General features: G+C 43.0%; 1 protein-coding gene and 1 long non-coding RNA gene across 4 annotated transcripts in view; one reads left to right on the top strand and one right to left on the bottom strand.

The window, feature by feature from the left end:
- TMEM9B (TMEM9 domain family member B) overlaps positions 1-14,556 on the bottom strand; it is a 17,337-nt gene extending 2,781 nt beyond the window's left edge. The window contains exons 1-4 of one of the 3 annotated variants that reach the window (XM_025357487.1): positions 13,662-14,556; positions 11,555-11,646; positions 5,681-5,789; positions 2,726-2,860 (exon numbers count right to left, since the gene is read on the bottom strand). In XM_025357487.1, the coding sequence (XP_025213272.1) occupies positions 2,726-2,860; positions 5,681-5,789; positions 11,555-11,646; positions 13,662-13,766 (441 nt within the window). In that variant the 5' untranslated portion in view covers positions 13,767-14,556. The remainder of the gene's footprint in view (positions 1-2,725; positions 2,861-5,680; positions 5,790-11,554; positions 11,647-13,661) is intronic. The other 2 variants (XM_025357488.1, XM_025357489.1) reach the window with 2 other exon arrangements.
- On the top strand, positions 13,984-25,602 carry LOC112606700. The gene is made up of 5 exons (XR_003115678.1): positions 13,984-14,592; positions 15,013-15,154; positions 15,647-15,762; positions 16,946-17,153; positions 25,309-25,602. It is a non-coding gene; the product is annotated as an uncharacterized LOC112606700 (long non-coding RNA).

The following is a 25,602-nucleotide window of genomic DNA, read 5'->3' as shown; positions in this document are numbered from 1 at the left end:
GTAAGAAAAAAAAAAAAAAAGAAGAAGGCAGTCTAAAGTTATAGAATTGTTTGATTTCCCCTTAGGGAAATAAACTGACCCAAGGTCATTTAACAAATTAGCACAAAGACTAAAACTTAGCCTGCCTAACCCTGACTTGGTGTTATACTGTCTCAAAACAGATTTTGCTCAGGTAGATTAAAATGACACTCTAAGAATATGGTGATTCAGTGAATTTGTATATAAAATATCATCCCCTGAGTCAAGGACCAGAGGAGGAAAATATTATCACCACTGGTTTGTTTTGACATAAGCACTACTGGGAAGAAGGATGTACTTGATCAGCAGAGGACCTCTCAGTTTCCTAGTGCTGTTACCTATTCTTCAAGGTAGGGGAGAAAAATCTTCTTAAGGAACAAGTTCAAAAGACTAAACAAACTAGCTAATCCTTTGGGTCTGCTTTCTACCTATCAGAACGAGACTGAACTAGCTGCTCATGGTCATGGATGCGGGGGGAATGCAAATAGAGATCTACCCTTTTTATGTTTGTTCTTTTTCACACCTGATAAAATTACAATACATACAAAACATGTTTTAGTGTAATGCTTTGGTAATAACAATGATGTGTCATGGATATGTGATACAGTAAATATTGTGACTACTTGCTGTGAGCTTAACTATTTGTACTCAATTTTATTTGCTTTATAATGCTCTACACTGAACAAAAACCGAAGAAATGAAAACTGATAATTTAACAAAAACATTTTTAAAGTATATAAATAGTGCAGAACTCACACCTTGGATAAGCAACAGTTTTAAACATTAAAATTCACTTATTTTTGTAGAGTTGTTACCATTAATTCACAGCTCTGGTCAGAAAACCTCTCTCTGCCTAGAATCAGTTTAAAAGACATCCAAGAATCAGCCAGGCCTCTCAGAGACAATGTTCTCAAATAGTCAATACACAAGCAGAATCAATCACTGGTGGACAAAACAATTACTGAGCATGTGACCCTACCAATTAAATGCCTGCCGTACATGTTTTCATCTCTACATCCATTTCTCTTATGTTTTGTGTTATTATCTATTTCTGAAATCAGTATTTAATGCTGTAAAGGAAGGATGTAGTTTAAGACTTTCAACGTCTATGCCTATAGATCCATAAGCCGTTCCAGGGTAAAAGGACTTTTGACTGGTTGGCAAGGGCTCACTCTGGGTTTGGCTTTTGACTTGAACCTTAAAACTATTCTGAATTTTACCCATTTTAAGGAACATAGTCCAATATAATAATCCACAAGAAAAAGTAATTTCTAAAAAAAATTATATATAATAATGAAAGAATGGAAAATTCAGAAACAATCTCATACAGGATAATGATAAAACAAAAATATCCGGCCACGTGCGGCAGCTCATGCCTGTAATCCCAGTACTTTGGGAGGCCGAGGTGGGCTGATCACTTGAGGTCAGGAGTTCAAGAGCAGCCTGGCCAAAATGGTGAAACCCCATCTCTACTAAAAATACAAAAAAAATTAGCCAGGCGTGGTGGTGCATGCCTGTAGTCCCAGCTACTTGGGAGGCTGAAGCAGGAGAATCGCTTGAACCTGGGAGGCAGAGGTTGTAGTGAGCCAAAATCACACCACTGCACTCCAGCATGGGCGGTAGAGTGAGACTCCATCTCAAAAAAAAAAAAAAAAAAAATTCTCTAGGCTATACTGAACAAGTTTGTGGACTACATCAATTTCTGGACATTTTTGAATAAACGAATATTAAAACAAAAAGGAGACCATAAAGCAATTTATACAGATTATGCCAACTATATATATTTATACACACACACACATATATACTATATTATAAACATATATAATGTACACACACGTGTGTGTGTGTGTGTGTGTGTGATTTTAAAGACAGGAAGAGAATCTGGAGTGATGGCAGTCATGGTTTTATTTTTCTCTAAAGAGCTCAAATTTTTTTTTCTTTTTTTTTTAGACAGGTTTCTTGCTGTGTTGCTCAGGTGTGATCACAGTTCTGCAGCCTCAAACTCCTGGGGTCAAGTGACACTTCTGTTTCAGCCTCCTGAATGGCTGGGACCACAGGCATGCACCACCACACCTGGCTAATGTTTTTGTTTTTTGTAGAGACGGGGTCTCACCATGTTGCCCAGAGTGGTCTTGAACTCCTGGGCTCAAGTGATCCTCCCACCTTGGCCTCCCAAAGTGCCGGGATCACAGGTGTATGCCCCCACGCCTGGCCCACAGATTTTTTTTTTAAGCAGTAGAGAAAAAGGAAATATAAAACATCAGCAGGTTATCAAGTTGTACTTCATTAAGGAAAGAATATCATGATCTTCACACTTCCCTTGACGAAAACTCCTCTGCCTTCTGAAATATTTGGTGATATTGACAGGAAAGGAGTTTTAGGCAGGAGGGCTTGGAGAGAAAACCATCTCTGATACTTTTCTCAATGTGAACAGGGAATGGCAATAAAATTGTGCCTTTGGTACTGGAAGCAAAGCCCTGTATAGCACGCTCACCAAAGATCATCAGTTTAAATCACATTTATGGCTTCATCAAGTAATTTCTTCATAACGAGATATATACTGAAATCAGAGCTGTTTTTAGCTTCTCTAGTTGAGGATCTGCTTCAGCACATGAACATCTATATGTGACTATTTTTCACTTGCACTTCACATCAAACGATGACAGGGACTAGCCATGAGCACTAGGGCAGGCTGGGAACTTACCCCAATATCATCATCACTCTGTATCAACTGTGAGTGTCCAAAGAGGCGCCTCTTCAGTATGGGCTCAACCAGAGTAAGATATACCATGTACAGAAGTAGAAGGCCCAAAATGGAGAGATAAATTATAATGGTAACCTAAAGGAAATTGAAAAGTAAGTTACATCTTTGTTCAAGCCCATAAATCAGAACTTTGTATGATAATAGTAAAACTGACCGACATATCTGCTAAGCCTATAGGATTTCTATACAAACCAGATAGCAATATAAGAAATAAACTCAACTCTTCACCAAAGTATTATTTAAGAAAAAAAAGAAAAGATCTTTGGGATCTTTTTGCAAGTCTTCAAGACTCCAACTTCACCTACTGCTAATCACTTGTCCCCACTGCGAGCACAGCAGTTTGTCTTTTCTCCCAGCTGAACATCATGTCCTAGATTCAGCTACTCTTTAGCTCAATTTAGATATACAAAAGGATTTTCCAGGCCGGTGATGTTTCCTTGTGACCTTAATTCATGTACTGAGAAAAAGCACAGTGTGACACACCCACTAGAAGGACTACAATAAAATAGACAATACCAAGTGTTGGCAAGGATATGGAGAAACAGCCCTCATATGCTGTGGTGGGAATGTAAAACGGTACAACCACTTTGGGAAACAATCTGGGAGTCTCTTAAAAAGTTAAACATAATTTTACCATTCTAAGGAATTAACCCAAGAGAATGAAAAACATTTATATTCATACAAAGACGTGCAGATATTCATGAGAGTATTATAATAGTAAAAACCCAGACATAATCCAAATGTCCATCAACTGATAAATGCAAATTCATATAGTGAAATACTATTCAGCAATAAAAAGAAACGAAGTACTGATACATGCTACAACTTGCATAAACATCAAAAACATTGTGCTAAATGAAAGAAGCCAGTCAGAGAAGACCATACATGGTATGATTCCATACACATGAAATATCCATGTATGTAGAGACAGAAAGTAGAGTAGTGATGGACTGGGGCTGGAAGTGGGGATTAACTGTAAATGGGCATGAGGGATCTTTTTGGGGTAGTGGGAATGTTCTGAAACTGGATTTTATTTATTTATTTTTTTGAGACAGAGTCTCACTGGAGTGCAGTGGTGCGATCTCAGCTCACTGCAACCTCTGCCCCCAGGATCAAGTGATTCTCATGCCTTAGCCTCTCAAGTAGCTGGGACTACGGGTGTACGCCACCACACCCAGCTGATTTTTATATTTTTAGTAGAGATGGGGTTCACCATGTTGGCCAGACTGGTCTCGAACTCCTGACCTCAAGTGATCCCCCTGCCTCGGGCTTCCAAAGTGCTGCGATTATAGGTGTGAGCCACCATGCCTGGCCTGATTTTAAAATGTTTTAAATCTACTAATATTTATAGAATTGTATACTTATAGTGAGTGACTGTTAGGGTACATAAGTTGCATATTTTTTACAAATCTGTTAAACAACAGTACAGTGAGAATTTCTCTAAAGTTCAGCACCTGCTGGAGCAAGAGCTCTTCCACAGGGTCAATCACTGCAGAAATCTCTGTGACTATTATAACTAACCACCCCAGATTCCCCACAGGGCCTTTTTGGGGGAAAAGGAATGGGAAGTACCATGTAAAAAAAATTTGGGCCAGGCGTGGTGGCTCACACCTGTAATCCCAGCACTTTGGGAGGCCAAGGTGGGTGGACCACAAGGTCAGGAGTTCGAGACCAGCCTGACCAACAAGGTGAAATCCTGTCGCTACTAAAAATACAAAAATTAGCCGGGCGTGGTGGTGCATGCCTGTAATCCCAGCTACTCAGGAGGCTGAGGCAGGAGAATTGATTGGACCCAGGAGGCGGAGGTTGCAGTGAGCCGAGATCATGCCACTGCACTCAAGCCTGGGCAACAGAGCGAGACTCCATCTCAAAAAAAAAAAAAAAATGTGGAAGAAAAACCATTAGCCACTATAATAAAGTAACTGAAATCATTAGAGATACAAACAGCGATGAGAGTTATCTACATCCCATTTACTACAGCAACAATCCAAAACCTTTTTGGCACCAGGGACCAGTTTCATGGAAGACAATTTTTCCATGGACCGGGGTGGTGGGGGATAGTCTGGGGGTGATTCCAGCACATTACATTTACTGTGCACTTTATTTATATTATTATTACATTATAATATATAATGAAATAATTATACAGTTCACCATAATATAGAATCAGTGGGAGCCCTGAGCTTGTTTTCCTGCAACTAGATGGTCCCATCTAGGGGTGATGGGAGACAGTGACAGATCATCAGGCATTAGATTCTCATTCTTATAAAGAGCACGCAGTCTAGATCCCTCACATGTGCTGTTCACAATAGAGTTCATGCTCCTGTGAGAATCTAATGCTGCTGATCTGACAGGAGGTGGAGCTCAGGCGGTAATGTGAGTGATGGGGAGTGGCTGTAAATAAGATGAAGCTTCGCTCACTTGCCCACTGCTCACCTCCTGCTGAGTGGCCCAGTTCCTAACAGACCGCAGACTGGGCTGTGGCCTGGGGGCTGGGGACCCCTGTCCTACAGGAAATGAAGAGGGGAAATCTTAAAATCCAGAAGTAATAGTTCTAGAATAATTACTATATTTAATTTTTTCAAAGGGCTGGAAATGCAAGGAGAGGAGGGTTTATAAATGCTGCTCTCTCGGCCTCTGGCACACATGGCCTACACAGAAGCTGGGATCTCTTTCTGGAATATGCTAATTACACATAGGGCATTTTTGTGCCATTTCACATATCTAACATATCCTAACTAATCCACAAACCATCTCAGTGAGGCAGGCAGAACAGGCCCATTATTCCTTTTGGGGTGGGGGTCCAAATTTTCCTGTCTTGTCTAGAAACCATGCAGAAACAGAAAAGAGGTAGATAGACGGACAGACAGGTATATATAGAGATATATATTTTACCTTGATTGTGACAGAGCTTCTTTCTTCATATTTGCATTCACAGCGTAGACAGTATGCTTCTACATCAGGCCCCCGCACAGGCATAGGCTCCACAACATGAAGGCAATCACTGAGAAAACAAAGATAAAATGCCGCTTAAGCCCAGCTAGCTCTTCTGTTCACTCTGACCAAAACTTTCCTGAAATCCAGAATAATCACTAAACTTACCCAATGAAAGAGCATAAAAAACATAATAAGATAAAGTAAAATAATTTCTGCTCTCAATATTAGCATTTTGGTAAGTTCTAATCATTTAAGAAGCCACAAAGACACATATATAGTAGTGTCTATTTTCAAAGTTGCTACTGTTAAGTTACAAAAATGCACCCAAAAAATCCCAAATGGGATGAAAAACTACTTAACAAATCAAGTCATCTTTAGACTTGTTTAGTTACTAAGCAAAACTACTTTAAATGGTTTAAAGTGATATGGGGCACTGTTCAAATAATAAGATTATCTCTTTTGTGAATTAACATCATTCTTTTTTGTTGTTTTTTAAGAGACAAGGTCTTGCTCTGTCATTTGGGCTGTAGTGGAATGGCGCCATCATAGCTCACTGCAGCCTCAGACTCCTGGGCTCAAGTGATCATCCTGCCTCAACCTCCAGAGCAGCTATAATTACAGGAGCATGCCACCACGCCTGGCTAATTTTTAAATTTGTTGTAGAGATCAGGTCTTGGTTTGTTGCCCTAACTTGTCTTGAATACCTGGCCTCAAGTGATCCTCCTATCTTGGCCTCCTAAAGTGCTGGGATTACAGGTGTGAGCCACCGTTCCCAGTCAACATCATTCTTAACTGCCAGTGTGGTATATGAATGACTAATCACGTTTAACAGAGTGGTAAATTCTGAAACTCTCAAAATTGAACCCTCAAAGCCACACACAGGAGGAAACAATCACTTTTCTTAATGAGCAAATCTGAAAAAGCAAGGAGAAATAGAGTTAGAATAACAAAAATATTTGAAAACAAAAACTGGTTATTCCAAAGAACTAAATAAAAACTAACAAAAGGATGAATGTTTTTGTTGAATGTTACTTATTTCCCCGACACCATTTTCAAGGCTAATTATTTATGGTTTATGTAAACACAGTGCTATCAGATTTTTCCTAGAAATCTGTCAATTCTAAGCAATAACTAAATTATTATTCTCCTCAACTATTAAAAGTCTATGACTCTGATCACCTTCAGCAAAATAGGGAGAGCTTTCCTGTCCTCCTGCCAGCTGCTGGACAATTTTCTTTCCTTTTGGCATCTCTTCGTTAGGCATTCCTGGCTGCCTCAAGCACTCTACTACACCATCCTCTTACCTTACCCATTCTCTTGGGGATGCCCAGTACTCTAGGGTGATTCCTTCTCTTTCCCTACCAAAATGTACTTTTTGGAAACAAAGTTACAGCTTGATGGGAGGAATAAGTTCTAGTGTTCTGTATCACTGCAGGATGACTATAGTTAACAATAATATATATTATAGTTTCAAATAGCTAGGAGGAGGATGTTGAATATTTTCAACACAAAGAAATGATAAATGTCTGAGATGCTAAATATTCTGATCACTATATCTTATATGAATTGAAACATCACTATGTATCCCATAAATATGTACAGTTATTGTGTCAATTAAAAATTAACTTCAGCCAGGTGCAGTGGCTCATGCCTGTAATCCCAGCACTTTGGGAGGCTAAGGCGGGAAGATCACCTGAGGTCAGGAGTTCGAGACCAGCCTGACCAACATGGAGAATCCCTGTCTCTACTAAAAATACAAAAAAATTAGCCAGGCATGGTGGTGCATGCCTGTAATCCCAGCTACTCAGGAGGCTGAGACTTGAGAATCGCTTGAACCTGGGAGGTGGAGGTTACGGTCAGCCAAGATCGTGCCATTGCACTCCAGCCTGGGCAATAAGAGTGAAACTCCATCTCAAAAAAAAAAAGTCGGGTGTGGTGGCTCATGCCTATAATCTCAGCAGTACTTTGGGAGGCCGAGGCGGGTGGATCATGAGGTCAGGAGTTCAAGACCTGCCTGACCAACAGGGTGAAACCCCATCTCTACTAAGAATAAAAAAAATTAGCCAGGTGTGGTGGTGCATACCAATAATCCCAGCTACTCAGGAGGCTGAGGCAGGAGGATCGCTTGAACCCGGGAGGCAGAGGTTGCAATGAGTGGAGATCGCGCCATTGTACTCTAGTATGGTCGACAGAGTGAGACTCTATCTCAAAAAAAAACAAAAAAGAAATTAATTTCTAGAAATTCATCTTTTCATGTTGTGTTCCCTCTGAACTGTGGCATTAGAAAAATAACCAAAAATGGTATATGATAGAAGTTGTTAGGTTGTTTTTGTTTTGTTTTGTTTTTTGTTTTTTTGAGACAGAGTTTCACTCTTGTTGCCCAGGCTGGAGTGCAATGGTACAATCTAGGCTCATTGCAACCTCCGCCTCCCAGGTTCAAGTGATTCTCCTGCCTCAGCCTCCCAAGTAGCTGGGATTACAGGCATGTGTACCACACCCGACTAATTTTGTATTTTTAGTAGAGATGGGGTTCCTCCATGTTAGTCAGGCTGGTCTCAAACTCCCAACCTCAGGTGATCCGCCTGCCTCAGCTTCCCAAAGTGCTGGCATTACAGGCATAAGCTACCATGCCCAGCCCAAGTTATTCTTAACAGGTAATTAGGCAGTAATGAAAAATTAAATGAAAAATTAAATTTTCACTGATGGTATTTCAAATACGGGTAAGGCCCCACAACTTTCACCATGAAAGTGTGTGATATCTATTCCAAATATACAGAAGACCAGGCATGTACCCAATTGGATGCAGGCACAACATGGGCAGAGGGAACTATATCCCATAAGAGGGGTTATCTATCTGAGGATCAGAGAGCTCATCTAGCATCACACTTAGAGAAGGTCACAGAGTAAAATCGTATTTGAAAAAGGATCAGGCCACGCATGGTGGCTCATCCCTATAATCCCAGAGTTTTAGGAGGCCATGATGTGAGGATCACTTGAGGCCAACTTGAGACCAGCCTGGGCAACACAGTGAGACCCAGTCTCGACAAAAATAAAAATTAGCCAGGTTGATGGTATACACCTGTAGTCCCAGCTACACAGGAAGCTGAGGCTGGAGGGTAACTGGAACCTAAGAGATCAAGGCTGCAATAAGCTATGATCGTGCCACTGCACTCTAGCAATAAAAAAAAAAAAGAAAGGATCAGAATCCAGGACTCCTGCTTCCTATGTCAGTTCTTTATCTCTGAACCTCGGGAAAATGACACTTATCTCCTATTTAGTTTCCTACTTCAGCTTCAGAAGCATTGGCAACAATACCTAAGAATGACTTGAGAATTTTAAGTGCTAAGTATTGAGTATTTCTTCTGAAGGACACATACATTTTAATAACAAAAAGATATTGAGTGCTGTGCAAAAGTTGTGCCCAGCTGGAGAGGAAGCAGGAAGGTTGATTTTGGCTGACCAGTCGTTACAAACAGAGCTAGACCTAGTCAGAGCTTAATCACTTAAGAAACTAGGCAACACCTCCCCCTAGTGCCAAAAGGAACACATCATTAGCTTTAAATCACCCCAAACACACACCAGAGCACTCCAACTACTCTTAAGTTTTACGTCAGCCAGCATAAGTCAATGAAGACTTAAAGATAAAAATTGGACAAAATGAAAGGCCTAGAAAACAAAAGGTAAACTATATCGAGGCCCTCACAGATACCGGAGGCCTCATAAAGCCATAAATCTGGTGAATCATAACTTGCCTGTCCTTGTAAAGTCAGTTAAAAATTTTCAGTGCCAGTTGGGAACCTATCCCCAGAAAAATGCTAAGCTGCAGGAAAGAAACAAGGGAGAGAGGGAAGAAAAACCCCAAGAAAGCCTTATTCTCAATTGTTTATTTTCTTTGTTTCTTTCTTTCTTTTTTTTTTTTTTTGATACACAGTCATGCTCTGTCACCCAGGTTAGAGGACAGTGGCACAATCTCAGCTAACTGCAACCTCTGCCTCTGCGGCTCCAGCGATTCTCTGCCTCAGCCTTCCGAGTAGCTGGAATTACAGGTGTGTGCCACCATGCCCAGCTAATTTTTATATTTTTAGTAGAGTCAGGGTTTCGCCATGTTGGCCAGGCTGTTCTCGAACTCCTGGCCTCAAGTGATCCACCTGCCTTGGCCTCCCGAAGTGCTGGGATTACAGGTGTGAGCCACTATGTCCTGCCTCAACTGTTTCCAAAGATATTTTTACTAATAACCAGGGATGAATGACATATGGTCCTGTCTGAGTCTGAAATAACAAGAAGTTAGTGAAAAAATTAGTGCCAAACACTTGAATAGTGAGTTCATTTGCTACGCAAAGGACAGGCATCGCATTTCTTAACTGATAATAAACTGTAAGCACTGAATAAATTCAGAAAATTATAGAAGCAACATAAAGATTTATTTGAACATTCTTTTTTTTGGAGCCGGAGTCTCGCTCTGTCACCAAGGCTGGAGTGCAGTGGCGCAATCTCAGCTCACTGCAACCTCCGCCTCCTGGGTTCAAGCAATTCTCCTGCCTCGGCCTCCCGAGTGGCTGGGATTACAGGTGCCCACCACCACGCCCGGCTAATTTTTTTTGTATTTTTTGTAGAGACAGGGTTTCACCCTGTTGGCCAGGCTGGTCTTGAACTCCTGACCTCAGGTGATCTGCCTGCCTCAGCCTCCCAAAGTGCTGGGATTACAGGCGTGAGCCACCGTGCCTGGCCTGAACATTCTTGTATCATATAAAGTAACTTCCTGATATAAAACCTGTAAGTATATGGCCAAATCGCTTGGTTAATATGACACCACTTACAGTGGAACATAGAGGTTCACAAGAAGTTCTCAAGAACACACTTAACAAATAGAAGACTGAACCTAAATGCATATCAGGGAAGAACAGACAGTGGCATCAGAGGAACGAACCATACTCAAAGGCTGCCTTTTCTTTTTTAAAGTCAGGTTGGAATACTGTTAACTGAATGAATTTAATCTTGCTTTCTAACTCTTTGATGGCTATTTAGCTATGAAATCAGGTACATGTGAAAGCTCCTACCATTTGGAACTATTTTTCTTAAATTCCTATCCCATCCATCTTCTACCGTGGTTACAAACCATAAAGCATCACAATTCCATGGGAAGGAACACATTCATCCTGCTGTAACACAATTGCATCCCAACTGTTTCGCGGCACACATAGAAAAAGCTATTTATCAGGTCTGCTGGGATAAGCAGAGAAGGCTACTGGTGGCTAGTCAGTCAAGATCCCCCAGTCATCACAGGCCTGCCTGACTGCCCAAGGGCTGAACAGGTCAGTATCTTGGCACACCTGTAACTTCTTCATTTATACCAAATGGGAAACTCTGACTACACAGCTCATTTCCACTTCTTCTTGAGCCTTTTGATACTTTTAAACATAGCTTCTCATACTTGGCAATACATCATCAAAACCTACAAGTTGTAAAAATTATAACCCAGATAAAGGAGGCTTGCTAACCTTCCACTGAAAAGCAAGAGGGAGAAAGGTCCCTCACCAAAACTTAAGGGAGTACAGGAAGAGAACTATGGGTAGTTTAGGTGCCACAAACCCATTCATATGCCCCCATGAAACTCTGCCTACCTGGGTCTTAGTGTTTTGGCTTGTATACCTTTAGGCCTGCATCATGCACTTACTGCCTTACTCTTACTTTTTCAAATGGAAATAGAATTTCATATTTTTGCTTCAAATGAAACACTTAAAAAGAATACTATGCATTTGATGAGCATTCTGGGATAACACTGACAATCACAGAAAGAAATGTGACATGTAATTCAGTAATCCAGATACTTACCAATCTTTCTGAGATATGTTCTTATTATAAATATGCCCAGAATTTTCTTTATAGGGAGGGCAGATACATTTACATCTGACATCCTCGAAATTCTGTAACCAAAATGGAAACAGTATAGTGTGTTGACAGTTCATCATCAGTATTTTTTAAAACTGTACCATATACATTTTGCAAGCATCCTCTACCAAGTATTCTAAAATCATTCATTTAAAACTTTAACTTTGACAGATACAAGTTTCTTAAAGCCACAGTCCTTTATGGTAATACTAATGAATCATTATATATTACATGTGGTTATTTGAAATAATACCTAAAACATGATCTAAGACTTATTAACCATATTTATGGGTCACATGACAATCAAATTATGCTAATGTTATTACCATCTACCTGCCACTAGAAAGACACAGATAGTTGTGCCTATAAATAAGAATGTTCATTACTAAAGGATGGGAAAGAAACTAAAAATTATTCACAAAAAAGGTCACAATTCTTCTGCCTATCATCCTTTCACCCTTTGGTAGAGGGCACTGACATGGATAAAAGGGGTTGGGCCAGAGTCCCATAGAAGGGATGAAATGTTAGAGGCACCTAGGTACAACTAGAAAGGAAGTACACACAGGAAGCAGTCTGACTCTGAGATCAGTTTAGTATACTCTTCCCAGGAAACTTTGCTTCTAATTCCTGGTTGACAGGGAGAACAACTACCAACAAAACAAGTTTCAAGAGGTGGAGGAACAGGTGACTAAGTATCTGGATACAGAAAAGAGATACTTCCTCAGCAAAGGGGAATCTATTTGAGAAGAAAGTGGCTCATCAGTCCCCAGAGGACCTTGCCCACTCCTCCTACATACAGTGATATGTCTGGCAAAGTTATTGACAATTCACAAACGTATTCAGCAACCACTTAGTGAGCATTTGCTCTGTGTTAGATCTTGTGCTCAATGAGGTGGATTCAGATAAGCATAAGACATGGTTTCTGCCCATAATCAGGACACACCCTAGTAAAGGAGACTGAAAAATAAATACATGATCACAATACATAAAGTTATGAGGCAAGATATGCAGAGGGTGCCAGCAATGTTTTGAAAGTCAGGAGACGTGCTGCTGTCCCTGCTTCTGGTAGGAGGTAGAGATGGTTTCAAAAAGAATCTCTGAATCTAAAACATTTGCCTGGCTGTAACCTTTCCCCACTCCTACATTTAAAGATATTATAAATTAAAGCTCCTATTTTTAAAAATGCAATGTCATTCTGTTTTCCCATCATATTAATGTGAATCCCTTCTGTTTCCCCCCAATGATGAGCTAGCTCATCAAAGAGGAAGCACAGGTATGCATGGAGCTAGGGCAGGCCTGGAGAGCTGGGGCACCAGAGAACGGCATGAGGGAACTAGAAGGTCAAGAAATCGAACCAGGGAGGCCACAACCTCACCTCTGTTGCAGTTTGGTTCTTCCATTACCCACTAAATTATCAGGAAGAGAGAAAGCAAGAAAGGGACCAAGGGACTCGTGGAGGGAGTTAGGTGAGAATATGAAGCAGGTGAGAGATGCTCCGTAGGTCCTATGGGGAGGGAAGTAGGCCAGGAGGGGCAAGTTCCCACCACAGTAAGGGAAGTGTTCAGGGTGAGCTGAACTGAGCCGGCCCTTGACAGGGAAGCCTTCGGTCAGATGCGGGCTTCCTATCATTCTGGGTTGGGGCATGCGGGGCCTGTGAGGCTGGCCCGGAGGGCGCAGGTGGACTGTCAAGGGCTTAGGGTGGAAAGTTAAAGGCTCTCGGAGGTGAAAAGGTTGTCAAGTGTAAGGTGCGTGCAGACGGGGCTGGGAAGGGAAATGTCAGGGCGGTGGGGGCTGCTGTCCGGGCTGTGGGCACTGTCGGGGCTGGGGACGGCCGTGGGGCGCTGACTACCTGGCTGTCGGGGTTGAGGGCGGGAGTGCCGCCGGGCAGTCGGGAGGGGCGCGGCTGGTGGCAACGGGGGTTTGCCGGAGCTGTGAGGCTAGGGGTACGGCTGTCAGGAATGGGCCGAGCAGCAGGTTGGCAGACCCAGTTTCCGCAAGGCCGGTGGCAGGGGAGGAGCTTCCGTCAGGAGCGAGGCTGGGCGGGACTCACCTTGGCGGCGTCTGACAGCTGCGCCAGCAGCAGCACGGACAGCGCCAGGCACGACAGGCTGAGCAAAGAGCCAAGCCGAAGAAGGCCTCCCCACAGGGTCGCCATCGCTGGGGGCCCAGCGGTCCCACAGCCCGGAGCCCCCGCGACCGGCTCCCGGTTCGGGCTCGGGCTCGGGCTCAGGCTCAGGCTCGGGACCCGGCTGGGGATCCTCCGCCCGCACTTCCGTCTGGACGCGAAGGCGTCACCGCGCGCGCCGGGTCAAATGCAAAAAGCAGCCGCCCCGGAAACGGTTCCCAGTGCGAAGGGCCGGGAGGCTGGGATATCGTGGTGCCCGCCCTGGCCTCCCCCAGGCCCCAGGGAAGGGGGCCTCTGGGGTGGCAACCTGGGCCCAGTAGGGCTTTGCAGCTCTTTGATATCTTCCCCGGGCGCAGAAGCTGCCGGGCTTATGGGGTCGCCATTGCGCTGGAAAGTCCTCCCGCCCACGGAGACCCCAGCAAACTCTAAGCGTCACACAGGGCCCTTCGGCGGCCCGTGCGGGCCGGAGCTGTTCGCGCAAAGGCAGGGCGGGTGCTGAGCGTGGAAACGGGGCTGGAACTGGCCAAGCCATGCTTTTCCGGGGTGCTCTCTCCCAGTCAAAAGGTTGGGGGTGGTCTCTGCACCTTAGGTACTAACCTGCCGCCCACACGCTTCCTGGCCACAGGACCCCGTCGGCTTTCTAAGTCTGTGAGCGGCCCTCGTGGGCGTGGCCTCCCTGTGGAGCCCCCGGTGTGCCTCCCGTTGGTCCAGCCTGCAGCTAGGAAGTGGGTCACAGCGGCGGGGCTGGGCTGGGCCGGGGCAGGCTCCGGGAGATGTGGAATTTGCGACACAACTGCCCCAGCAGTATCCTCCTCCTAGGACTCCAAGAGGTGGCGAATTGGGGCGCCACGCCCCGGTAAGACAGTGCTTGTTCACGGCTGCCGACTGGCCTCCCCAAGGCTGTCATTCTCAGCGAGTACTTTAGGAGTACCTTAGATCGGCACATTCTCCCATTGAAACATTTTTGTTAGTGGAGACAAAGGAGATAGTGGCAAGGATGCAGGGATCATCACAGCCACTAGGGATTTGTTGAATGACCTTGGGCAAATCACTTCCCTTCTCTGGGCCTGTAGTTCTTGGCTCAATATGAGGGAATAGATTTAAAATTATGCCCCATGTAATACCCCTGTTTTTACCTCTAAACAGATTTTTAAAGATGGTCTTTTCCTAATTTGTGGAAATGTTTTAACAGAATGCTCTCAATATTTTTCGCCCATGTGATTCTTAGATTCATGTGAATCTAACACAAGAAGGTGTCTGATATTGTTCCCAACAGGAACCAGAGCGGCAGGGCTAGATGTCCTCTCACGAGACTGCCCTGTGAAGGTGCTGTCACTTTTGATGAATTATCAAGACTTTGTAGTGGGTGTTCTACTGGCCAAAGGATAAAGTGGAGACTCCCTGGGTCGAATGTGTTGGTGAGGCACTGAATCTGATTGCTGAAAGGTGATTCAGCTGCACATTAGGCGTCAGTTTAGGGTTGTCTAGGCTTGGCATCTAAAGGGAGTGCCTGCTGTACCTGAAACCTCATAGGTCTTCTCTTCCGAATTGTTTTCAAGGCCTTGGGGGTACAGAGGCTTAGAGAAAATACATAGTTGTGCCTCAGACTGATGGGCCTCATCTGTTTAATGGAGAAACACCAACCACACTCAGTCTGGGCAGCATTTTAGAGCTCTGTGGTATAACCACTATCTAGCTACATGTGGCAATTGAGCATTTGAAACGTGGCTAGACTGAATTGAAATGTGCTGTATAAAATACACACTTAATTTCAAAGACAGTATTTTTAAAATGTAAAATATTTCAAAAATTTAAAACTATGGTTTAAATATTTTAGATATATTGGGTTAAATAAAATATATTAGTAAAATATTTCACTTGTTTTTTGACCTCTTAAATGTGGCTACTAGAAAGTGTTATAATGCTGTTAGGAAGTGCTGTTCTAGAATACAGAATGTGGCTGCCCTGACTGGCGTGTGACTATGAGATAGTTGCCTGACTGGAGACAATGAAGGCTCAGGCCAAGGTAAGGAGAGGGCTGACAGGGAAGAACTGGCACAACTAGAGCCGAATGTTTGGGGGAGGTATATGTCTGCCAAAAAATGAATATAATTTCAGGTGACTCAGTCGAAGTGGAGGGGTCAGTTTCTCTTGTTCTGCCCTGCTCATATCTAGATAACTCTTACTTTTCCTTTAGGTCAGGGGTCTTCTAAGCCAGAAAACCTTCCCTGACTTAAGTGCACTCCCTTCTATGTTTGCACAAATCTCTTTAACTTTACCTCATTATAGTAAAATTATGTTTTCACATTTTGCCTTTATACTCAAACCTCCACCAAAATATTGTGAGCTCTCTGAGGGTAAGGACTTTGTCTTATTATCGTTATACCTGGAGACAGATTAAAACAATACAGTGTTTGTGGGGACCAGGGAAAAGGGGAATGGGAGAGGCTCCTCTGGTTAGTCTAAAAGAAAAGTATCAGGCACCTACTTGAGTCCTTATTTGATTTATTTCTGACCATGAGAGGGGTTGCTGAGATGTCCAAAGATGTGCAAATGGCAGGATCTGGCGCACCATAGTAGGCAGGGGAGTGAAGATTTCTGACCTCGGGTCTTCCTAGACCTTCAGGTCACACGGGAGTTGTTCTGTTTATAGACAGCACTGTTCTTAGTACCCTTCTTCCTCTATTTTCCTTGCTTCCTTATAACTAGGTTTCTCTACACCCTTCCTCAAAAAGAGTGACGTAGGTCCAGGTGTACCCTCCCACCTGGCCTGGGTCCTCTCACTTCTTTGTAAGGCCTGAAAAATTCCCTGGTGGGGGATGGTTAGAAAAGGAAGAGGAACCTTCTTTGTAAGTGTGGAAGTCAGAAGGGGAGGGAGCAAAGTGACAATTTATGTATCTGGGACAAATATATCTTGGACCCAGGTTTTGCCATCTGTCCGCATCCCCCCCATGCCCTTTCCCCTCCAGTGATCAAATAGCTCTCTGGATGCCCCTTAATTCTTTCACCCCATCCATTCTGATCTACCCAGCATTTGCCCAGGCAACACCAGTCCAGGAGAACAAATGGAGTTATGCACAGCATTGGTGATTTCCTTGTATTGTGCCTCCAGTGGTTATGGCTGGAGACACACACATCCTTCCAGTTATTTCTGAACATACCCTGGAAATGTCTTATGAGCTCTCTTCTTCATTGTGTGAACCTGCTAGGATGCTCCCTCCTACTCAGCCCTGTTTAGTGGGATTTTTCAGCCTACTGTAAAGCCTACTGCTGCCTGTAAAGCCACCTAAGTGCATCACTTGCTGGTGTTCACCATGGTAACAACAATGTATGGGGACAGAATATGTTTCTAGAGCTGCTGGTGCCACTACTTCTGACAAGTTACTGGGGTCCCTGAAATAAAACACCACAATGCAGGTGAGTACCAAAGTGGGGAGAATTTTTAGTTCCTTTTAGAGGTGCTAAATCAGTATTGCCGATTTCCCAGTATCTTAGAATACTTAATGAAAACAGGTCAGGTGCGGTGGCTCACGCCTGTAATCCCAGCACTTTGGGAGGCCGAGGCAGGTGGATCACTTGAGGTCCAGAGTTCAAGAACAGTCTGGCCAACATGGTGAAACCCCATCTCTACTAAAAATACAAAAATTAGCAGGGCGTGGTGGCGGGAACCTGTAATCCCAGCTATTCAGGAGGCCGAGGCACGGGAATCACTTGATCCCAGGAGGCGGAGGTTGTAGTGAGTTGAGATCACGCCACTGCACTCCAGCCTGGGCGTGTGGTGGCTCATGCCTGTAATCCCAGCACTTTGGGAGGCCAAGACAGGCAGATCACTTGAGGTCAGGAGTTTGAGACTAGCCTGGCCAACAGGGTGAAACCCCGTCTCTACTAAAAATACAAAAAGTTAGCCAGGCGTGGTGGTGGGCGCCTGTAATCCCAGCTACTCAGGAGGCTGAGGCATAAGAATTCTTGAACCCAGGAGGCGGAGGTTGCAGTGAGCTGAGATTGCACCATTGCACTCCAGCCTGGGCAACAATAGTGAAACTCTAGTCTCAAAAAAAAAAAAAAAAAAAGAAAATGAAAACAGTCCCTCGTAAGATTTTCAAATAAATGAAATACCACATAACTCATATTGTTTTATTTTTATTATGACATTAAAAATCAAATAGTATCACTAGGTTTATAATGAAAAACAGCAAACCCTGTCCCAACCCTCTACACTCTCAGTTTCTACTCCCTAGATATAATCTCTCTTCTTCCAGCTACCTCTTCTGGTATTTATCTCCGTATTTCTAAATAGCATGCTTATACTACTAGTTCTTAATTTTTCAGTTTGGGCCATTATTTTACTTTTTGTTATAGCAAATACGGTATGTATTTATACCCTGAAGACTGCTAATACACACATGTACTTCTCCATCTTCCATCCTTCTGTTTATCTATATCACCCTATATGGGTAGAGTACTATTCATTATGCTATTACAAAGGTACATAATTGATCCAATCAGCATAATATATTTCCTTTCTTTTGATTGAAGTTAACTATTGCCTTTCTCCATGCAGCCTTGTTAAGTACCTAGCATTCAAGTGTCTATAATCAATTTATTCCAAACTCTCCTCTCAAAACATTGAAACACATCAAGTAGTCTATCAGTTTATTTTTTAAATTGGAGACAACTCTCTAGGAGCCCATCATCCTCCTTCACTCCAGACTAGTTTTTCTCTAAGCTTACTGCGCAGCTTTTGTACTGAAATAATTTTATCCTTTCTTCTGTTTTCCACTTCTTTTTGTTTTTCTGAAAGATTTCCACTTTCCAGCTTTTCTGCTGAATTTTAAAATTTGTTATGTTTTAAATTTACCAGAGCAGTTTGTCAACCTCTCTTTTAATTAAAAACATTTTTTATTTTTGTAATTTAAAGTTTTATTGTAAATTGACAAGTACAAATTAGATATATTTATGGGGTACAAAGTGATGTTTTATGTATACAATGTGGAAAGATTAAATCAAGCTAATTAACATATCCATCACCTCAAATACTTCTTTGTGGTGAGAATACTTGACATTTACCTTCAGCAATTTTGAAATATACAAAACACTATTAGTAACCATGCTATACTATTTATCTCAAAAAATGTATTCCTTTTATCTAACTGAAACTTTGTACTCTGACCAACATCTCCTTGTTTCCCCTACCACCTACTCCTACCACCCCTTCCCCCTACTCTCTGGTAACCATCATTCTACTCTGATTCTATGAGTTTTAGATTCTACATTGGGAATCATGTGACTTTGTCTTTCTGTGCCAGGCTTATTCCATTTAGCATAATGTCCTCCAGGGAAGCACTTACTTGTCCACCCCCTTCCCTTTTTTAAATAGCAGTCTGTTCCATTTGGTGGATGCGGTATCTTATTACTCTAAGAATATTTCTAATGTTTTCTTTTGTTTCTTGAATTGTCTGTGTTGAATTTTTAAGACTTTGTTTCTGTTTTGTGTTGGAAGCTTTTCTTAAATATCTGGAGATCCTTGGCCATCCATTTGTATGTAAGAGTGGGGCACTAGAAAGCCGATAGAAAGTTCTGTGTACACTGGCCAGTAAGGTGGCTCACACCTGTAACCCCAGCACTTTGGGAGGCCGAGGCAGGCAGATCACTTGAGGCCAGTTCAAGACCAGCCTTGCCAACATGGTGAAACCCCATCTGTACTAAAAATACAAAAATTAGCCGGGCATGGTGGCACGTACCTGTAATCCCAGCTACTTGGGAGGCTGAGGCATGAGAATTGCTTGAACCCAGGAGGTTGAGGTTGCAGTGAGCTGAGATGATGCCACTGCGCTCCAGCCTGGGCAACAGACCAAGACTCTGTCTCAAAAAAAAAAAAAAGGAAATTCTGTGTACATACTCAGGACTTGTAATTAGTAGGACATACTGCAGTATTTTTCAAACTTCTGGTCGCAAACCCATTAGTAGTTTGTGAAATCAATATAATCAGTTTTATTTCCCCCAAATGACAGAACAGAATAGAAAACACCACCTCAGAATACATCATACATAGAAAGGGAATTATTTTATGAAACTTTGGTTTCTTACACACACATATCATATATACATATTATGTACTGGTTTGGTCCCATAAAATGGGAGGTTTTTTTTTTTTATTTTATCTTTTATTGTGGGTGTTTCTTCAAAGAAATTTGAAAAAGTACAACTTAGGATAATCAAGGAGATCTGCAACTGTCAGGACAGGTAGGTCTTTTCTCTTAGAGAGGTTAAGTTCTGGCTGGGCGCAGTGGCTCATGCCTGTAATCCCAGCACTTTGGGAGGCTGAGATGGGCAGATCACGAGGTCAGGAGATTGAGACCATCCTGGCTAACACGGTGAAACCCTGTCTCTACTAAGAATACAAAAAATTAGCCGGGCATGGTGGCACACGCCTGTAATCCCAGCTACTCGGGAGGCTGAGGCAGGAGAATCATTTGAACTCGGGAGGCGGAGGAGGTTGCAGTGAGCCGAGATCGCACCACTGCTCTCCAGCCTGGGCGACAGAGCAAGACTCCATCTCAAAAACAAAAAACAAACAAAAAAAACAGAAAGGAGGTAAGTTCTGGAGTAAAATTCTCTAAACTTTTGTCTGCCTGCTAGTCTGATAGACAGTGCTCATTCATTCAGATATTTGTTGAGGACTTACAAACACTGTTCCAGGTTCTGGATATATATCAGACAAAACTGTCTCCTGGGACTAGATTCTAGTGAGGGAGATAAACAGTAAGTTATATAGTATTTAGGTCTTGTGTTAGGTAACACAGCAACGGAAGGGAAAGCTGAACATATATATACATAGATGCTGGTAAGAGGGTGGATGTGGTAGATGGATGAAATGGAAAACAAGGTCATCATCTGACAGTGAAAATGGGGAAGGAAGGGTTGGAAGAAAAGAGAAGGTGTGAAATAATTTAGGACACAGCACAGCAAACTATAGGCTGTGGCCAAATCCTATTTTGGTACAGTCCACAAGCTAAGAATACTTTTTTACTTTTAAACAGTTGGGAAAAAAATTTAAGATGCTATTACATCATAGCATGTAAAAAATAAATGCAACACAAATTTCATTTATTTACATATTGCCTCTGGCTACTTTCATGCTACAGTGGCAAAGTTGAATAATTGCAAAAGAGACTATGACCTGCTATGCCAAAAATATTTATCTGGCCCTTTACAGAAAAAGTTGGCTGACTCCTGATCTAGGAAGATGGGAAGGTATATAGAGTAGGGAAATATGATTATCAGGCAGCATTAAGGCCTGAAGGTTATGGACATGAATTTAAAGTAAGACTAATCAGCATAGTTGCTGCACAGAAGTAGGTACAAAGGCAAAGAACTGGCTTTAAAGTTGTGATTTTGCAAAGTGAGTGTGACAAAAAGGGGTAAACTAAGTTAAAAGTACATGCAAGTTACATGATTATAATGATTGATCCTGGGATTTAAGTTGATTATGACAGGAAGAGAAGGAACTTGGAGATTAGGGACAATGAAAAGGTGGTAGGGAGTGTTGGAGTTAAGTTACTAGATGTCTGGAAGATAGACAGTGGTGGTCAGATAATGAGATAGATCATGGAGGGGTTACAGTTTTTGGTAATAATGAGATAGATCTAAGGTATGACTGAGAGTGAATGGATGAGAATAGTAGAGAACAAGGTCAGTGGAAAACTATTCAAAGAACCTGTAGTCAGCGTGTTGAAACAATTATCCCTGTATGTGATTAAAAATCGCCAAGAGTTAAATCAGGAGTAGTGCTGCGGGAAATGAAATGAGCAATGAACTAAACTTACTAAGAAATGAGAGGGGATGACCCAGGGTTTGTAGATTTTGTACCTGATAGCAATGAAGAGATATTATTTGATTGTATGCAACTCAAAGCTGAGAGTTTTAAGGGAAGATAGGAGACATGTCTGGAAGCAGTAATGAGGAACAAGAACATCATCTACCCCATCTCCAGGACCAGTAATAGGAGGACTGTGGGAGAAAAAAATCACCTTGAGAGGGCTGCAGTGAAAGCAGTATCCTAAGATAACAGCCAAGTTTCAGACTGCTGGGATCCAAGCCAGGGAAAGGTTTCTGACTCTTCAGAATGCTGAGCTTTAGGCTGGGCACAGTGGCTCACGCCTGTAATCCCAGCACTCTGGGAGGCCAAGGTGGGCAGATCATTTGAGCCCAGGAGTTCAAGACCAGCCCAGGCAACATGGTGAAATCCCATCTCTACACAAAATACAAAAATTACCCAGGTTTGGTGGTGCATGCCTGTAGTCCCAGCTACTCAAGAGGCTGAGGTGGAGAATCACTTAAGCCCAGGAGGTTGAGGCAGCAGCGAGCCATGATCACGCCACTGTACTCCAGCCTGGGCAACAGAGTGAAACTCTGTCTCAAAAAAACAAACAATGCTGAGCTCTAAATCCCTAAATTCAGTAGGATGTCTCCCCTCAGCTCCCAGTTGTTCTTGGTGGCTCCAACTAGTTCATCTTCCCCAGGAGATAACGAATGAACAAATGAATGAGTTTATAAGGGGCGAGGATCTCAGGACTAACTTAGTTTATAATCTTTCAAGTAATCATCTTGTTTTTAGCCCTCCACCTATTCCCTCTTGCTTTCCAGATAACTGATGCCTCCAATTCCTAAGCCTTTTCTGGGGTTCTATGGCACAAACATGCTTGCTTATTGCTAGTAACACTCCTCCAGCCCCCGCCCCAGACTTCTGCTTTCCCTGGTCTACTCAGTTTGTTCCTTGTTTTTTGCTTTCCAGATTCAAAGATTTTGTTGACATTGCCTGGATGCTGCCATCTTTTCTCTCATATTCTTTGTCCTTACATCATTTAACATTCCTTTACTGTCATTTTAGTGGCATTTCAGGAGGAAGCCATGTTTCCAGTCCACCGTTCTTTTTGTTGTTTTTGAGACAGTCTTACTCTGTCACCCAGGCTGGAGTGCAGTAGCATGACCTCAGCTCACTGCAACCTCTGCCTCCCAGGTTCAAGCGATCCTCCCACCTCAGCCTCCTGAGTAGCTGGGACCACAGGCATGCGCCACAACAACCGGCTAATTTTTGTATTTGTAAGTAGAGATGAGGTTTCTCCATGTTGGTCAGGCTGGTCTTAAATTCCTGGCCTCAAGTGATCCACCCTCCTTGGCCTCCCAAAGTGCTGGGATTACAGGCATGAGCCACTGCACCGGGCCAATCCACTGTTTAAAAAGTTGTCAACAAGAGTTTTGTTAAGGGGTCAGACGTGTCTGACTGGTTGACTTTTCCCAGAATGCTGCTTAGTCCCTGAAAATTCCCAATGGGTCCACCCACCAGGCTTCTGGTATCCCAGTGGTGGAAACAACCTAGGCTGATTCTGAGTTTTCCACTGCATTTCTTCTTCTAATTGTCACTCTTTTCCATTCCTGTCCTTTCTCTCATCCCTTACCTGCTGATAATGAATCTTATCGTTTCTAAAATTCCACTCTCCTGGGGGCATCCACAGCTGGATCGTCTTCTTCACTGCCATTCCTCAGGCCTTAGAACAGGTCCCCTTCATACACCCTTGTGCTCCAACTGGTATTTATGAAACCTGTTCACTTCAATATACTTTCAGGCCAGGCTCACACCTATAATCCCAGCACCTTGGGAAGTTGAGGCCAGTGGATCACTTGAGGTCAGGACTTTGAGACCATCCTGGCCAACATGGTGAAACCCTGTCTCTACTAAAAATACAAATATATATATATATATATTTGTGTATGTGTGTGTGTGTATATATATATATATATATATATAGATGCTAGGCATGGCGGCATGTGCCTGTAGTCCCAGCTGCTCAGGAGGCTGAGGCACGAGAATCACTTGAACCCAGGAGGCGAAGGTCACAGTGAGCTGAGATTGTGCCACTGCATTCCAGCTTGGGCAACAGAGCAAGACTCCATCTCCAAAATATATCTGATCTATATATAGATCTATATATAGGTATATATAGATCTCTTATGAGAAACTCTTATGAGCTCAGTTTCTGCAGGACTGGGTAATTGCCTCCTCATTATGGTCAGCTCCAGCATCATTCAGATTCTCTGTCCTTACCCATTTCCAGAACAAGCAGGATGAAAATCACTTATCAGCATAGCACCCACCCTCAAGCACAAGGTTATCCGATGTTTTCAAGGAGTCCAGCATTTCATAACAGAACCCCCTGATTAGTTTGCTAACTGATGAAAGCAGAGTTAAATTCCTGTTATGCAGGCTTAGAGTACAGGAGATTCTATGTCCCCATTTCCTCTGTCCCCCAATCTGTCCCTTGGCAAACACAAGTACCTCTACTAGAATAACCATACTCCCTCTTCCCAACCCACTTCTCTTGTTTAAGGGAACTGGCAGTGTTTGTGTATGTCAACAGCATCGGAGTATCTGGGTTCCCTGGAGAGTGGATTTTCTGTATTAATTACAAATTGGGGGGTTACTCTGGCTCCAGTAAAGCAATACCAGGATTGAAGTCCCCTCTCAGATTATTATGGTGGTTGGGATTTGCTGGAAGAAGCATAGGTCCAGAAAAGAATGTAAAAAAAGGTGCTAGAAGGAAAGAATAAGGCCTATAGCATGAGGCTGCCAGAACCTTTGGACAAGTCACTATCTAAAAGCAAGTAAAGACCCAGCTTTTTGTCCATTCTAGTCAGGCACCTGGTGGCGTCTTTCAGAACATACTGGCCCGGCGGTGGCTCATGCCTGTAATCTCAGCACTTTGGGAGGCTAAGGCAGGAGGATCACTTGAGGTAGGGAGTTCGAGACCAGCCTGGCCAACGTGGTGAAACCCCGTCTCTACTAAAAATACAAAAATTAGCCAGGTATGGTGGCGGGCACATGTAGTCCCAGCTACTTGGGAGGCTGAGGCAGAATAATCGCTTCAACCCAGGAGTTGGTGGTTGCAGTGAGCTGAGGTCGCACCACTGCACTCCCGTCTGGGTAGCAAAGCGAGAACCCATCTCAAAAAAGAAAAAGAAAAAAAAAAAAAAAAAAGAACATACCACAACCCTTTAATAAAACGGTCTCTGAGAAAAACAGCTATCACAATGTCCATGTACTTGACACCATGTGAGAAACAGCCTCCAGTAAGTCATTGGCCAGACAGGTGAGTATGAAATAGGATAACACTGTATTATATATAGCTCAGGATGCACTGAAAATAGAAGTTTGAAGCAACAGCTGACAGAAGAGTCTAAGCGATAACACACAGACTAGTTTGTCTCTGCTTCTTGAGAACAGCAGCCTGCAACCTTCAAACAAGCTCATAATGCATGAGTCAACAAGAAGCTATATTTGATTCACAATGCCACTTTAATAAAGATGCCCTAGAATCAAAGAACTTGGCATGAGAAATTATGCCCAGGCTGGGGTGCAGTGGTGTGATCATAGCTCACTGCAGCCTCTGAACTCCTGGGCTCAAGGGATCCCCCTGCCTTAGCCTCTGGAGTTGCTGGGACTACAGGTGCGCACCACTGTGCCCAGCTAGTTTTTAATTTTTTTGTAGAGGTAGGGTCTCGTTATGTTTCCCAGGCTGGTCTCGAACTCCTGGCTTCAAGTGATCCTCCCACCTTGGAATCCCAAAGTGCTGGGATGTGCTCAGTATTAAATGTCATGAAGATACTGTTAAAATAATAATTGTGCTCAATAGTTGTGTCTTTATACTATTCTGAGCCTTAGGTTTCTTTTCTGTAAAACTAAACAATACTACCTTCTTTGCAGGGGATAGCATAGTCCCTGGTTTATAGTAAATGCTTTCCTCCAATTGAGTCAAGATATACTTCTCTGCTACCTCCATCTATTAGAAATGCTTGCCTTCTGTTACCA

The sequence above is a fragment of the Theropithecus gelada genome, chromosome 14 (assembly GCF_003255815.1).
Source record: "Theropithecus gelada isolate Dixy chromosome 14, Tgel_1.0, whole genome shotgun sequence".
NCBI lineage: Eukaryota > Metazoa > Chordata > Mammalia > Primates > Cercopithecidae > Theropithecus > Theropithecus gelada.
This window is presented reverse-complemented; position numbering and strand designations above follow the sequence as displayed.